Here is a 12,974-nt window from a genome sequence, read left to right as displayed (position 1 = left end):
TAGCGCGCCGGGCTTTGACTGCCTCGCCCTGGCCTCTCTCACAGAGTGTCTGTCGCCTTTTGATCAGATGGTTGACACGTACGCTAGGGCAGGGCAATTTATTGAAATTCAATCATGATTTAGATTTTGACTTCTTTCGAACTTAAAAAGACATAATTGAAGAAAAACGATCAATGTGTCGAACAAAGCCACGTGTAGAGATTTCTGATGTTGTGGATCGGTTAATGGATGGATGGAAATAGACTGAATGCAGTGAAGGTGTGTGACAACGTGTGATTCTGCCCTCCCTGAGTGCACTTGAAACTGTTTGACTTAAAACTAAATGCACAACAAAAAGAATGATCAATATTGTAAATACAACATATGCTTTATTTCCAAAAATATTGCCGGTGCGAATACTAAAGTCAATGTAAAATGTCATTGACATTAGGGCTGAACGATGCGTCGTTTTGAGACCGAAATTACGATCTCAAACAACGTGATTTCAAGATCGTCAAAACAGTTTGTACCCCACGTTCACGCAGTACTGATTCCTAAAAAAAAAAAAAAAAAAGTCGCGCCGTCGCTCGTCCTGGAAGTCATTTCTTTCGCCGCTGCTTGAGTGCTCGGCGCCAAGCTATCTTGCGCCGCTACAGTGTGAGCTTCATTTGTAGTATATGCGAGTCCGTGCACAGCAGCAGCAGCAACGAGCTGCATGATGACATAAACGACCCCGCTAACATGAAGCGTTTTAAACGAGGATGCAAATAAAGGGTCGCTAAGCATGCTAATCGCTAAAGTGCATTTTTGCGTTGGGGAGGACCCAAAATAAGTGCTTCGGTCCACAGTCAACTTTTAACAGGCTGGAACTGCGTTAGGGCGGAGTGCCAACAGCTATGAACACAATTGTTGTAGTTCAATCAATACATATCTAGACATAATACAAGATGAGGGCTACATTAGCAAATTAGCAGACGCTCTCAGACCGGAACATAGCTGTCGTCATCATGACGAACAGCTAGATGTCAAATATTTATGAGATATTTACCATCTCATCAATAATATTTGCGCCACAGAGTAATGAGTTTCGAGAGCTACACAATAATAGCTCTCAAAATTATATTTTTAATCAATTTAGTTTCCCTAAGGGACAATGATTTTATTGACCTATAATCTGACATTGATGTACAAAGATCATGTACATTAGTACGGAATGTCACTTCCGTTCTGTTGTGGGTTTTGCAATTGTTGCGACCTTTCTCAGCCACTGTACAAGAGGCTTGAATTTCATCACCGTCCAGTCATAGCTCATGCGACCCATCACTCTTGCATCTTGATGGTGTTTTTCTTGCAGGAATTTTTCAACACGTACTTCCCGTTGCGCAGTGCATCATGCTCCGTGTTGTTGGCCAGGTTGGCTGCGCACTCCAGCCCTTTTTGCAAATTTAGCGCACACACTCCGACTTGTAGTGACAAGTGACTCAGTCAAGTACGTCTGTGACTCGGGTTTTGAACTCATTTGTGTTCCTCAGGTTGGTGAGGTTTGACCCGCTGGGTCACAACCTTTTGACGGCCATCGTGAATCCATCATCGAATCAGCAGGTGAGCGACTGACGGTGGTTGAGTTTTGAGGCGAGTTTTCAGGACCAGCGCCAATGTTTGTCCTTTTCAGAGCGAGGATGACGCAGAGGTTCCCATGGACAGCGTGGAGCTGCCTCACCCTCATTTCCGCCAGCGTTCCTTCTTGCCTCAGCCCGTTCGCCGCACACCCATCCTGCACAATTTCCTGCATATCCTGTCATCACGCTCTCCCAGCGCGCAGAGCCCGGCCGAGCAGGCGCGCCCCCTCGCAGACACGGCAGAATCTCCCACCGCCCCCCTGGGCCACTTTGCCAACACGGAGCGTGGGTTGTCCTTCTTGGGCTGCACTCGCTTCCTGGGCATGGCATGCATGTGTAGTCATTGCTCTGCCAATCGCGGCCCATCCCTTTCATCGGAAGCCCCGCAGGCCCCACCCTCTTCCTCTTCCGCGGCGCGCACGGAGCCCCGCCAACCCTCGGAGCCCCGCCCATCAGCCTTCACATCGCTCTACTACGGCAGCGGTGGGCAGCCCAACTCCGCCTCGAGAGCGGGACCGGACTGGACTCGCAGTTTGCTGAGTATGAGGGAGGGCGGCACGGGCCCCAACGTGCTGCCGCCCCGGACCTCGTCGTCATCCTCGCTCAGCCTGCTGGCGGCGTTGCGTCAGCAGGATGGCTCGTCCCACTCGCCGGTGTACACCTCAGCGAGTGATGGACGTGGCTTCCCCCAGCAAGGCGACGGGTCCAGTAACAGCAGTGGACACCACCCCTTCTGGGATGGCTCCCGCGGAAACCCCACCTCCTTTCGGAACGTTTTGCAATGCAACTTGAGCCGCTACTTCCTGGAGTTTGAGCGCATGCAGGACCTGGAGCCTCCGCCAGGTGATGGCCAGGAGCAGAGTCAAGAGCTTCTGAATAACAACGTGGACTCAGACATAGCCGGACCCTCCTCGTCCCCCAGCATCATCCATTACCAGCCTCCGCCCCCGCCTCCTCCCTCTGCACCCCAGCCCCTGGACTCGGGCACACCTTCTGGGGGTTCTCGCGGACACCTGAACCGCTGCCGGGCATGTCATAACCTGCTGACCTTCAATCACGATTCTCAACGCTGGGAGCGCACCGACCAAACGTCCTCCACCTCCTCCTCGTCCACCCTCCAGCCCGCCTCAACCTTGGCCCCCTTGCCCTCTCCTGCGGACGATGGCCCGGCCCCAACCGCCGGGGGGTCTCTAGAGAGCGAGCAGGAGCCCGTGCCCACGGCGGGGGTGGCGACCTTCCCTCTGGCGTCATCTGCCGAGCAGACGGTTGGTTTGGTGTACAACCAGGACACCGCCCAGTGGGAGAGGGTGTACCGCCAGGCCACCACTGCCCGCACCCCCGAGCCCTCAGAGACCTTAAGCCAGGAAATGCCTGTGGATCCCACACCAGTGGATGAGGACTACCTCAGACGGTAGTGACGGCGGGAGCCGAAAGTCTTTGAGAATAGCCTGTCCGCTCATCATCTCCTCTTTTTGTCTCTTAGGAGACTTCTGGAGTCTTCTCTCATGTCTTTGTCTCGCTATGATGTGACCGGATCGCGGGAACACCCTATCTATCCCGACCCGGCAAGGTAAGTTCGTCGATTCTCCCCGTGATCCTGGATGAGTCACGTATAAAAACGCGCCTGCCGCTTGCTGTGCAGGCTATCTCCTGCCGCGTACTACGCCCAGAGAATGATCCAGTATTTGTCCAGACGAGACAGCATTCGTCAGCGATCGCCTCGCTACCAGCAGAACCGCCTGCGGGCCATGTCTTCATCTTCTGACGGGCCGGCCGGGAGTGCATCGGGCTCCGTGGAAAACACAGACGTGGACTTTGATGAGCTGGAGTGAGTCTGCTCCGGTGTTGCGAATGTTGCTGTGGGTGGCCTCGGCTAACGACTCTGCTGTCATGTTTCAGTGATAACGGTGAGCGAGCGCGGCATAGGACGCCCCGAAATGCCAGGATGTCGGCTCCATCATTGGGTCGCTTCGTACCAAGGTGAGTTTGCACCACGCGACCGTCCGAACGTATATCTAGACGAATCTTTACATCCCATTCTCATCCTCCCGACGGCAGGCGCTTCCATCTTCCCGAGTACCTGCCCTATGCTGGAATCTTCCACCATGAGCGAGGCCAGCCTGGCCTGGCCACGCACTCATCCGTCAACAGGGTGCTAGCTGGTAAGACCCCTCAAACGTGACCCGATCGCATCTTATATGACGTCCGCTTACTCTGCAAACCTCCTCCCTCAGGCGCGTCCATTGGTGACGGCCAGTCTGCGGTGGCGAGCAACATCGCCAACACAACGTACCGCCTGCAGTGGTGGGACTTCACCAAGTTTGACCTGCCCGAGATCAGCAACGGTACCCGAGTCATTTACACATGCTAACCAAGCAATCTGGACAGTTGTTAGCATCTGTTAGCTCATCTGCTTGCGCCACATTGGTGCCATGTCCGCCACCTTTCATGCTGCTCTACTGGGAGGCTTGCGTGACGTCTACTTGTTAAAGTTTGTTTTGTGCGTAGCCTCCGCCAATGTCCTGGTGCCTAACTGCAAGATTTACAACGATGCCAGTTGCGACATATCGGCCGATGGTCAGCTCCTGGCTGTCTTCATTCCCAGCAGTCAGCGGGGTTTTCCAGATGAGGGCATACTCGCCATCTACTCCCTGGCGGCACACAACCTCGGGGAGATGCTCTACACCAAAAGATTTGGTACCAGACACATGTGCCCGTCTTCATCTCCATTGTCATCCTCACCTCACAGCTTCTAAAGTCCTCGTTTTCTTCGCCAGGCCCTAATGCTATTTCAGTTAGCTTATCACCGCTTGGGTGCTATGTGATGGTGGGCCTGGCCTCTCGCAGGATTCTGCTGCATCCCACCACTGACCACATGGTGGCGCAAGTCTTCCGGTTGCAGCAGCCACATGGAGGAGAGACCTCCATCCGGGTGGGTGCCATGGAATGCAGTCATGCCAATAACAAATGAAAATGTGACATGGCACAACTAAATGAGGAGGGCCTCACCCAGGCATATTCTGAGTTATGAGGCAATAATGGTTCAGGAGTGGACAATCACCGATCAATCAGCCAGGATCTGGTTTTCCTTATTTTCTTAATTTTGAAGAATCTGTGATTGGCTGATGAATGTCAGTGCGCTGTAATAATAATATAATAATAATAATATAATATTCCCTTTATTAGTCCCACAATGGGGAAATTTGAGATTCGAACCCAGGCCTCGTGGGGAGACTGGGTCCTGAACGCGGCGCCTTAGACCACTCGGCCATCCTGGCACCCGGCTAACTGCCGTGCCTATGTGGCGGCCATGATGGCAGGGGCAACTTTCCGATCAAGGCAATCATAACTAATTTCACTACTGATTTGCATAAATTTTATTTCTTTTTTGTCAATGCCAAAGTGTGTAGTCTAAGCAATTTGTGGAGTTTTTTTTTTTTTTTTTTTTAAACATGTGAAAGGTTGCTCCCAGTTCCCTTGCCATCATTGTACTCCATTGTCCACAAGTGTATGCAGCACAATGGGGAGTGAGGCATCCTTGGTAATTTGTTTTTCTTGCTGTCCACACACAAAGAATTAGCTGGCGCTGGCGACTTTTACAGCAGTCTAATATTGTATTTACGCAGTTTACATGATTAATTCATTCCGTCAATTGTTTCGCAAACGGAGCTGTTTCCCATTTGAAATGAATGGAAATGCAATGAATCCTTTTTAATTCAGAACCAAGTGATGCTTTCTGCGAATGCACCCAAGTGATCATTCTTCGCCAAAACCGAAACACAGTAAGAAATTGTGATATTGTACTGACTGTACTACAATATTAGAATGATTAAAAATGAAGCTTGAGCCGCTAGCCAACTATTGTCAACGAAACGGAGGTCATTTTATTTTGAATGTGCAGCTGCTTCAGCAGGTCCTTGGTAAACCGTACTGTGCCGTTGCAGACAGACTGAGCGTTTGTCGCTCGGTGACTGCGGAAACATGCACTTGTTGTTTGAATGTCAAACAAATGTGTGAATGTGGTCTCCTGTCTTCCAGATGGTTTTCAATGTGGTTTACCCCATGGCGCCAGACCAGCGACGCCACGTCAGCATCAACTCGGCTCGCTGGCTTCCCGATCCTGGGATGGGTCTGGCGTATGGAACAAGCAAAGGGGACCTGGTCATTTGTCGGCCCGTGTGAGTGTGCCCGTTGATGTCACTTCCAGTTTGAACATTGACTGAGCGTTTGGATACACTTGTTGCAGCTCATGTGTTCCTAATAGAGTGCCCAGCTAGTGGACACGTATACTAACCGGATGCGATGATGTGATTATCTTCCTAATGTTAATGGTCACTGGCAACAGGAAGTCTGCTGGGTCAAGACCTTCAATTTGGTTTGTTAATGCTAACTAGGTTGCGCCCCCACTTCCTCCGTGCTCCTCAATTAACGTGTGTTGTGTACGTATGTTCAGGTTCTACCGCAGCGATGGTGAAAGTGTCGCTGAGTCCGGCACGGAACCGTTGTTCTCAGTCAACAACGGTGGTAGTGGCCGGACACGTGTTTCCGACCGACCCGGGTGAGTACGAGCCGGATGCGCAGGGGACGCCGCTCTTGTTGGCTGGGCATACGCATGCATGCCAACATGCTCCGTTGGTGTTCAGGCCCAGTCGTTCGGGATGGAGGTTGGACCGGGATATGGGCTTAATGAACGCCATTGGTCTTCAGCCCAGAAACCCCACACCCTCCGTGGCATCTCAAGGGACGCAGACACCCGTGGTTCAGTTGCAGAATGCAGAGACCCAAACGGAGCTTTCCGAGCCCGGTACAGCCCGGCCGCAAGCTGGTACCGATATGTCATGTGTGCACTCTTCGCGCACTTTAACCTTTTCACTGATCCGCTTTCCATCTTATTCCTTCCATTAGCCCCGCCACCGTCTGCCGGTCTAGCGTCCGACGGCCATCTTGAGATTCGGAACGCAGGAGGTCCGGACGGTGACCACGGCAGCCGAGCCTTGGCGGAGGCTGCGGCCAACGCCGGTACGCCACACTCAAACACGCAAAAGTTGGAGACCTTTTCTTGTCTGAAAAAGAAGAGTCAAACTATTGCACTGTCTCCATTCTCCTATTTTCTGAAATGAAAATAAAACGAACACTGTGTACAAAAAAAGGCTTTGACAAGATATTTATGAATACACGTGCACAATCAGTCCTCAAAAGGTTGATGTGTACATGTTCCAAAACAATCACTTGCGTTCAACTCATCTGGCTTGAACCTTGTGACATGCCCCGGGAAATTACTTACTGACATCCAGGACATGTATACAGAATTAGAAAAAAAGATAAATAATTGACTCATTAACATGAGTTAATGATTTTGGAAAAAAAACAAAGTATAAAAAAACAACGAAAAAATAATTTTCACATTTTAAATGTGTATCAACGCTGCTTGACAGGTAGTGTCTGTTAAAGGGGAAGTCAGTTAAAAAATTATGTTCTGTATTCTGTTCCATTCTATTCTACGCGCCCCCACTAGTCTATAAACGTGGCGTTCTGATCAATATTGCGTTTGTGGAATATAAATAATACAGCAAGAATCCACCGTTTTTATCTATTCAGTGGGGTGGCCAATTTGCTTTGTACTGCCACTTGCTGAAAATGGTAGGACAGTGCCAGGCGGGCTCGAATAACGACAGTCACGGCTCACTTGTTCCCTGGGTTTGCTCGTGTCTTGTGTGCAAGGATACCGTGTTTAGACTTGTGGGTGTGAAGAAGATTTTTGACTTTGCCCTTTTTAGTGTTGTGACGCGTTGTCCTCGTTCCAGGCGAGATTCCGGAAGGCGGAGGTTCCGGCGAAGATGCTCTGGCTCGAATCCGTCGCCTGATCGCAGAGGGCGGCATGACGGCTGTGGTGCAGCGTGAGCAGAGCACCACCATGGCGTCCATGGGCGGCTTCGGCAATAACATCATCGTCAGCCATCGGATCCACCGCGGCTCGCAGACAGGCGCCAGGACCGGCAGAACCACAGCAGGGCCCGTCGGCTCCTCAGGGTCATCCCTTGTTGGCCACGAGCGGGCCTTGGCCTCTGACCCACCTGAGCGCCTCCTCCACTCGTGGGGCCCACGCTCCGCCGAAGGCGCAGATGACATTTTTAATGGTGGGAGAGTGGACGAGGATTCTCTGCCAGGCCCCTCCTCTACCTCTCCCTCCCCTCACAACAGTTTCCACGGCAACCCATACAGCAGGTAGTGAGCAGTGCCCTCCCAATTTGACTGAAAGTTTCCCTCATCCTCACCGTGTGGCGTCGGCATACAATTCCCATCCGTCACTTGGAAGCGGCGCCAAAACTCCTGCCGCAAAGTGCTTGAGCAGAACGCGCGGCAACCGGCGCGAGGAGTGGCAACATTCTCTCTGCGCCGACTAGGACTTGTTGGTGTTTTGTACCATGTGACCTCTAAACGCTTGCGGGAGGGGCTATGACTCCACCGCTGTCAATCATTTGTAACGAGTCAAGCTCCTCAAATTGTGACGGATGCGTGTGTGTGACTCGGCCACTTCTCACTCACTTATATTATTGGAAAAAGCCAAAAAGGAGCGGCAAATCTTCGGACTACCCAGATCACGTGGAAACCAGTCCCGTAGTTGGGAATGTTGAGCTTGTGTCTGGTGATCGTGGCGCACTCGGTTCGTCACCAGTTAGCAGAGACTTGAATATAAGCCACGCCCTCTGATCCCTTCAGACTCCTTCAAAATATAACTTGAAATGTTTCCTGTCGATTGTACAGGCATCACGTTTACATTTCGTCTTTAAGTGTGTATGTGAGTGAGTAAGCGCGATTGTCAGGTCACAGGTGGCGTTTCCATGGAGACCTGGCCAAGCTCCTCCTGGCTTTACTTGATTGGTTAACACTGAACTAAACGCTCTTGTCACAGCGCCGCTCCTGCTACACCTTTGTCATCATTCTTTGCTCTGACTTTTAGATGTGATGTCATTAAAGAACATTGAGACTCCAACAGCTATCTTTTAGGGTTTCATTTCTTTTTGCCACTGAGACAGGTCACGAGAATGATGGATAGTCCATTATAACTTGTCACATTTAATCCACACGGTCGTGTTTTTTTTTCTCTCTCTTTTTTGTCATCACTGCCTCCGACCAATCCAAAATGCATTTCAGTGTCCATCTGCATTTAAAAAGCGTTTACTTTGAGAGCAGTCAGAGCATTTCAAAGAGGCTTGACCCAGGATTCTCTTGGACATTGTGGCATATACTGCAAGAGGGCTGCTTTTGCCTGGGGAGTACAATCATTTGTTTCGTATGTGCTGCGTTTGTGCTGTTAAACCTGTGTGAACTCGCCATGACACCATCTCGACCTTTAGTGAGAGAAAGCTCCCACTCTCTTTGCTCAAGGCTCAAGATAATCATTTAACCAGCTTTTCTGTGTGGGATGCAGAGAGTATTTGAAGCCCTCTGTGAATTCATTAAAAAAAAAACACACAGTGGGTGAGTTGCAATTATCAAGGCCGAACAGGTGCTTGAAAACTCATTTCAAACATCTTACTGTGATGTCATCCTCAAATCCTTTCAAACAAATTGGGCACAGCTGCACCTACAATTGAAAAAGATTCACTGCTCTGAAATGTAAAATTACATACTGCAGCAAAGTAAGTCAATTCGGAGTCATTCATCATTATTACCAGTATACAGAGAATATGTTTATGTTACGTGAGTTGAATCTGTAAATTTAACAATAAAATTCTGAGTATATAATTTTACTTGAAAATGTCATTCATTTAACAGACTGTTCAACGTAGTAATTACATCTTATTATAAGTCGATTCTTTTACAAGCATTGTCTAATTCTACGAACCCATCTTTTCAAGTACAAACCCTTAACTCACAAGAAGCTTGTTACAGTTACGGTCTTCCAGTAATTTACCCAGCACAATGCATTCTGGGTAGAGCTGCGGTAACCACCCACTTCAGATACCAACGCACGTTTCTTGTGAGCTACACTTGAAGGTAAGAATAAAATTTGCTGCTAGTCAGGGACTTTCTATAGGTTTTTGTTTATCTTATATTGGCTTAATAATATGCAAAATGTACCTGCTTTTCGACACCGGCTCGGAGCGACAACCGGACTGCCAGAAAGTCGACAGCACCCCCATGTTATAGTTTCTAACAGTTTTCATAAATCCACACAATAAAAAAATATCTGAGTCTTCTCGTGTACATCGAAGATAAACAATAGAGCCTCTTGTGTGACAGTAACTTGTAAGTGATTAAAAAAAAAACAGATGGGGTTTCTCTCGTGCGAAGCTCTAGCAGTTAGACGGAGATTATCTCTGGTATCGCCAATTTGCGAGCAGCAGCAATTAGAGAGAGCCCCGTTTTCGTTGTCTTTTTTTTTGTATTTTATAGTTGATTTCATAGAGTAACGTTCAGTAATTAACATTCAACCACAACATTCAAGTTCATGAGTAATGTTTAAAGCGGGAAGATTTGTCTTTTATTTCCTATTAAATGTGATTTTATGCAACTTGCTGACTTTTGTCTCCTGTTATAAAGCTAAGTTATTCTGACAACTACCCATGAAGAAACGGCTCAATAAAATACACAATGTGCTCGAAAAAATGTAAATGCAATGCATGCATAAAACACTAAAATGAATCGGTGAAGAGCTAAAATGACCATTAGATAATATACATGTGTACAATGTAAAATCAAGGAATTTTATTAAATGCAAGTCTGAAAAGTTAAGTAGCTAGATTTCTTGCATTTTGACTGTTTTCATAATGCATTGTAGATTTATATAATTGCCATGGGAAGTTACCAACTTGTAAATATTTTCACCAGGTGACTCTACACCTTGGCTTATCGCTGCGATGAATTGAGGTATGTATGTACAGACACGTAATTGTATTACGAAATGTGGGGGAACACTCACTGTGATTGGGCCCAGCAATAACTTGATTTGACAAAGGTTCAGTTGACAGTTAGAGGCTCTAAATCTCTGTTTTGATCATTGTGCCAAGAAATAAATTACCTCTGATGTTTACGTATTAGTTCAACATTTCCTTGATTTGTTTAGCTTGGTCAAGAAATTAAACAGCAGAAATTAATTGCGCTAATTTCTGCTGTTTCAGTGGAGATGCTAAGCTGAGCTGACCGTAACATCGAATTCTTTCTGGTGTATTTCACAGATTTTTGATGATGATGATGCGACAGCCATCTAAGAGGCACTCACTATAAACATCGTCGAAAATCCCAGAACTCAAGGTCTATTTGTATGCCTAAAGTTTTACAGCTTGTTTTACATTGCAAGAGATCCCCCAATGAGTTCTTATGTTGTTAGCACTACACGTTTTGTATTCATTGATGTTAAAAAGATTTATTTTGTTATCGAGTAGGAATTATATATTGTGTGTGTTTGTTTGCTGGATTTTCTATTTTACTTCTTAAAGGGCATGTTCAGTCAAAATCTGTGTTTGTCTCAAAAAATCAACTCACCATATATCCGTTCATCTAAAAACTCGTGGAATTTTATATTAAAAAAATCCACCATTTTGGTCAATGTTAGCATATGGACACCCAACTTATTTAAAAATGTTTCTTTTGTTCACAGTTTCATGCTGTAGTCCTTTGTTTTTGAAAGATCATTTTAAACAATTTCAAATGTGCCACCTTCCACGATGTTCACTTCCCGTTGAGCTTGGCAGGCGGCGTGATGTCACCATCACCGCAAACATTTATTTCTTTGATAAAACAAGAAATAGGCTTTAGCTTATCATCTACCGTTGTTCCAGACTGCACTGTAACAATGATAGATGGTAATCTACAGCCTATTCCTTGTCTTATAACAGCAACGAGCTCTTTTTGAAATATTTTTTCTTATGAAAACGAAGGACTACAATATGAAACTATGAACAACAGGAGCATTTTAAATGTTTGGTGTCTATATGTTAATAGTGTTTTGAACATTTCTACTGAGGTGGCACCTCTAATATCTGAGGGTAGTGCATTCCAAAGCATTGGTGCCCGAATAGAGAACACTCTGCAAACTTCTTTTTGGCTCGCGGGATCACTAAAAGACCAGCATTTTGTGAGCGAAGATTCCGGGACGGAACATATGGTACCACGAGGTCAACGAGATAGGAAGGTGCTAAGCCGTGCAATATTTTAAAAGTAAGTAGCAGAACTTTAAAATCACATCTCAAGTGGACCGGAAGCCAATGCAAATTGGCTAATATCGGGGTAATATGATCAAACTTTCTCGTCTTAGTTAAGAGTCTAGCTGCTGCATTTTGAACTAACTGCAGACTTTTAATACTCGACATGGGGAGACCCGAGAGCAAAGCGTTACAATAGTCGAGGCGAGACGTAACAAACGCATGGATTAAGATTTCCGCGTCACACGTTGATAGAATTGGGCGAATTTTAGCAATGTTACGCAGATGAAAAAACGCATTTCGAGTAATATTTTTAATGTGCATTTGAAATGACATAGTTGCGTCAAATATAACACCGAGATTTTTAGTTGAATCCTTTTGGATAATATTACATTTATCGATATTCAGAGTGGTGTCTTTGAGAAGGTACCGATGACGCGCTGGTCCAATGATGAGCATCTCGGTTGTATCTGAGTTAAGACGCAAAAAATTGAAAGACATCCATTGTTTAATTTCGGCAAGGCACGCCTCTAATTTATAGCAGTCGCGGGGATTCGTTATATCCAACGGCATGTATAATTGCGTATCATCAGCGTAACAGTGAAAACTAATGTTATATTTCCGTATAATATCACCAAGCGGTAGCATATAGATGCTAAACAATAGAGGTCCAAGTACCGATCCCTGCGGAACTCCACATGTGATCTTACAAAGATCCGAAGTCGCATTGCCATGAATTACACGGTGCGTCCTCTCCGACAGATACGAATTAAACCAAGAAAGCGCTGAACCTGAAATGCCAACACACATTTCAAGGCGTTTTAATAATATGTTATGATCAACGGTATCAAAAGCGGCACTAAGATCGAGTAAGAGTAATATTGATGAGGTGTCGGCGTCCATAGCTATGAGAAGATCATTAGTAACTTTAGCAAGGGCCGTCTCAGTAGAGTGGTCGGCTCTAAAACCCGATTGGAAAGGTTCAAATTGATTATTAGCAGTCATTTATTCATTGAGTGGTTGCGCTACGACTTTTTATTGAATTGAATTGAAATTATTGAATTGAAAACTGAATTATTGAATTACATGAATTGTAAATGGAAAATTGTGATTAAAATAAACAATACATATACAATTGTTGTTATTCAATAATTCAGTCTTCAATTCAAATATTCAGTCTTTAATTGAAATATTCAGTTTCTAGTGGCACAAATATCAGCCCATACTC

The 12,974-nt window shown here is 46.5% G+C and overlaps 1 protein-coding gene across 1 annotated transcript in view; it reads left to right on the top strand.

The window, feature by feature from the left end:
• ambra1b (autophagy and beclin 1 regulator 1b) overlaps positions 1 to 8,592 on the top strand; it is a 10,579-nt gene extending 1,987 nt beyond the window's left edge. Inside the window, exons 5-18 of the mRNA XM_088299160.1 lie at positions 1,512 to 1,581; positions 1,652 to 3,009; positions 3,082 to 3,168; positions 3,241 to 3,426; positions 3,498 to 3,578; positions 3,657 to 3,760; positions 3,833 to 3,943; positions 4,107 to 4,295; positions 4,376 to 4,530; positions 5,637 to 5,776; positions 6,052 to 6,156; positions 6,242 to 6,423; positions 6,504 to 6,617; positions 7,403 to 8,592. Coding sequence (XP_088155286.1) covers positions 1,512 to 1,581; positions 1,652 to 3,009; positions 3,082 to 3,168; positions 3,241 to 3,426; positions 3,498 to 3,578; positions 3,657 to 3,760; positions 3,833 to 3,943; positions 4,107 to 4,295; positions 4,376 to 4,530; positions 5,637 to 5,776; positions 6,052 to 6,156; positions 6,242 to 6,423; positions 6,504 to 6,617; positions 7,403 to 7,827 — 3,307 coding nt within the window. The 3' untranslated portion in view covers positions 7,828 to 8,592. The remainder of the gene's footprint in view (positions 1 to 1,511; positions 1,582 to 1,651; positions 3,010 to 3,081; positions 3,169 to 3,240; positions 3,427 to 3,497; positions 3,579 to 3,656; positions 3,761 to 3,832; positions 3,944 to 4,106; positions 4,296 to 4,375; positions 4,531 to 5,636; positions 5,777 to 6,051; positions 6,157 to 6,241; positions 6,424 to 6,503; positions 6,618 to 7,402) is intronic.
• Positions 8,593 to 12,974: the final 4,382 nt, after the last annotated feature.

This window comes from Idiotropiscis lumnitzeri, chromosome 6, assembly GCF_059441095.1.
Source record: "Idiotropiscis lumnitzeri isolate Australia: NSW breed Sydney's pygmy pipehorse chromosome 6, RoL_Ilum_1.0, whole genome shotgun sequence".
In the NCBI taxonomy this organism is placed as follows: Eukaryota; Metazoa; Chordata; class Actinopteri; order Syngnathiformes; family Syngnathidae; genus Idiotropiscis; species Idiotropiscis lumnitzeri.
This window is presented reverse-complemented; position numbering and strand designations above follow the sequence as displayed.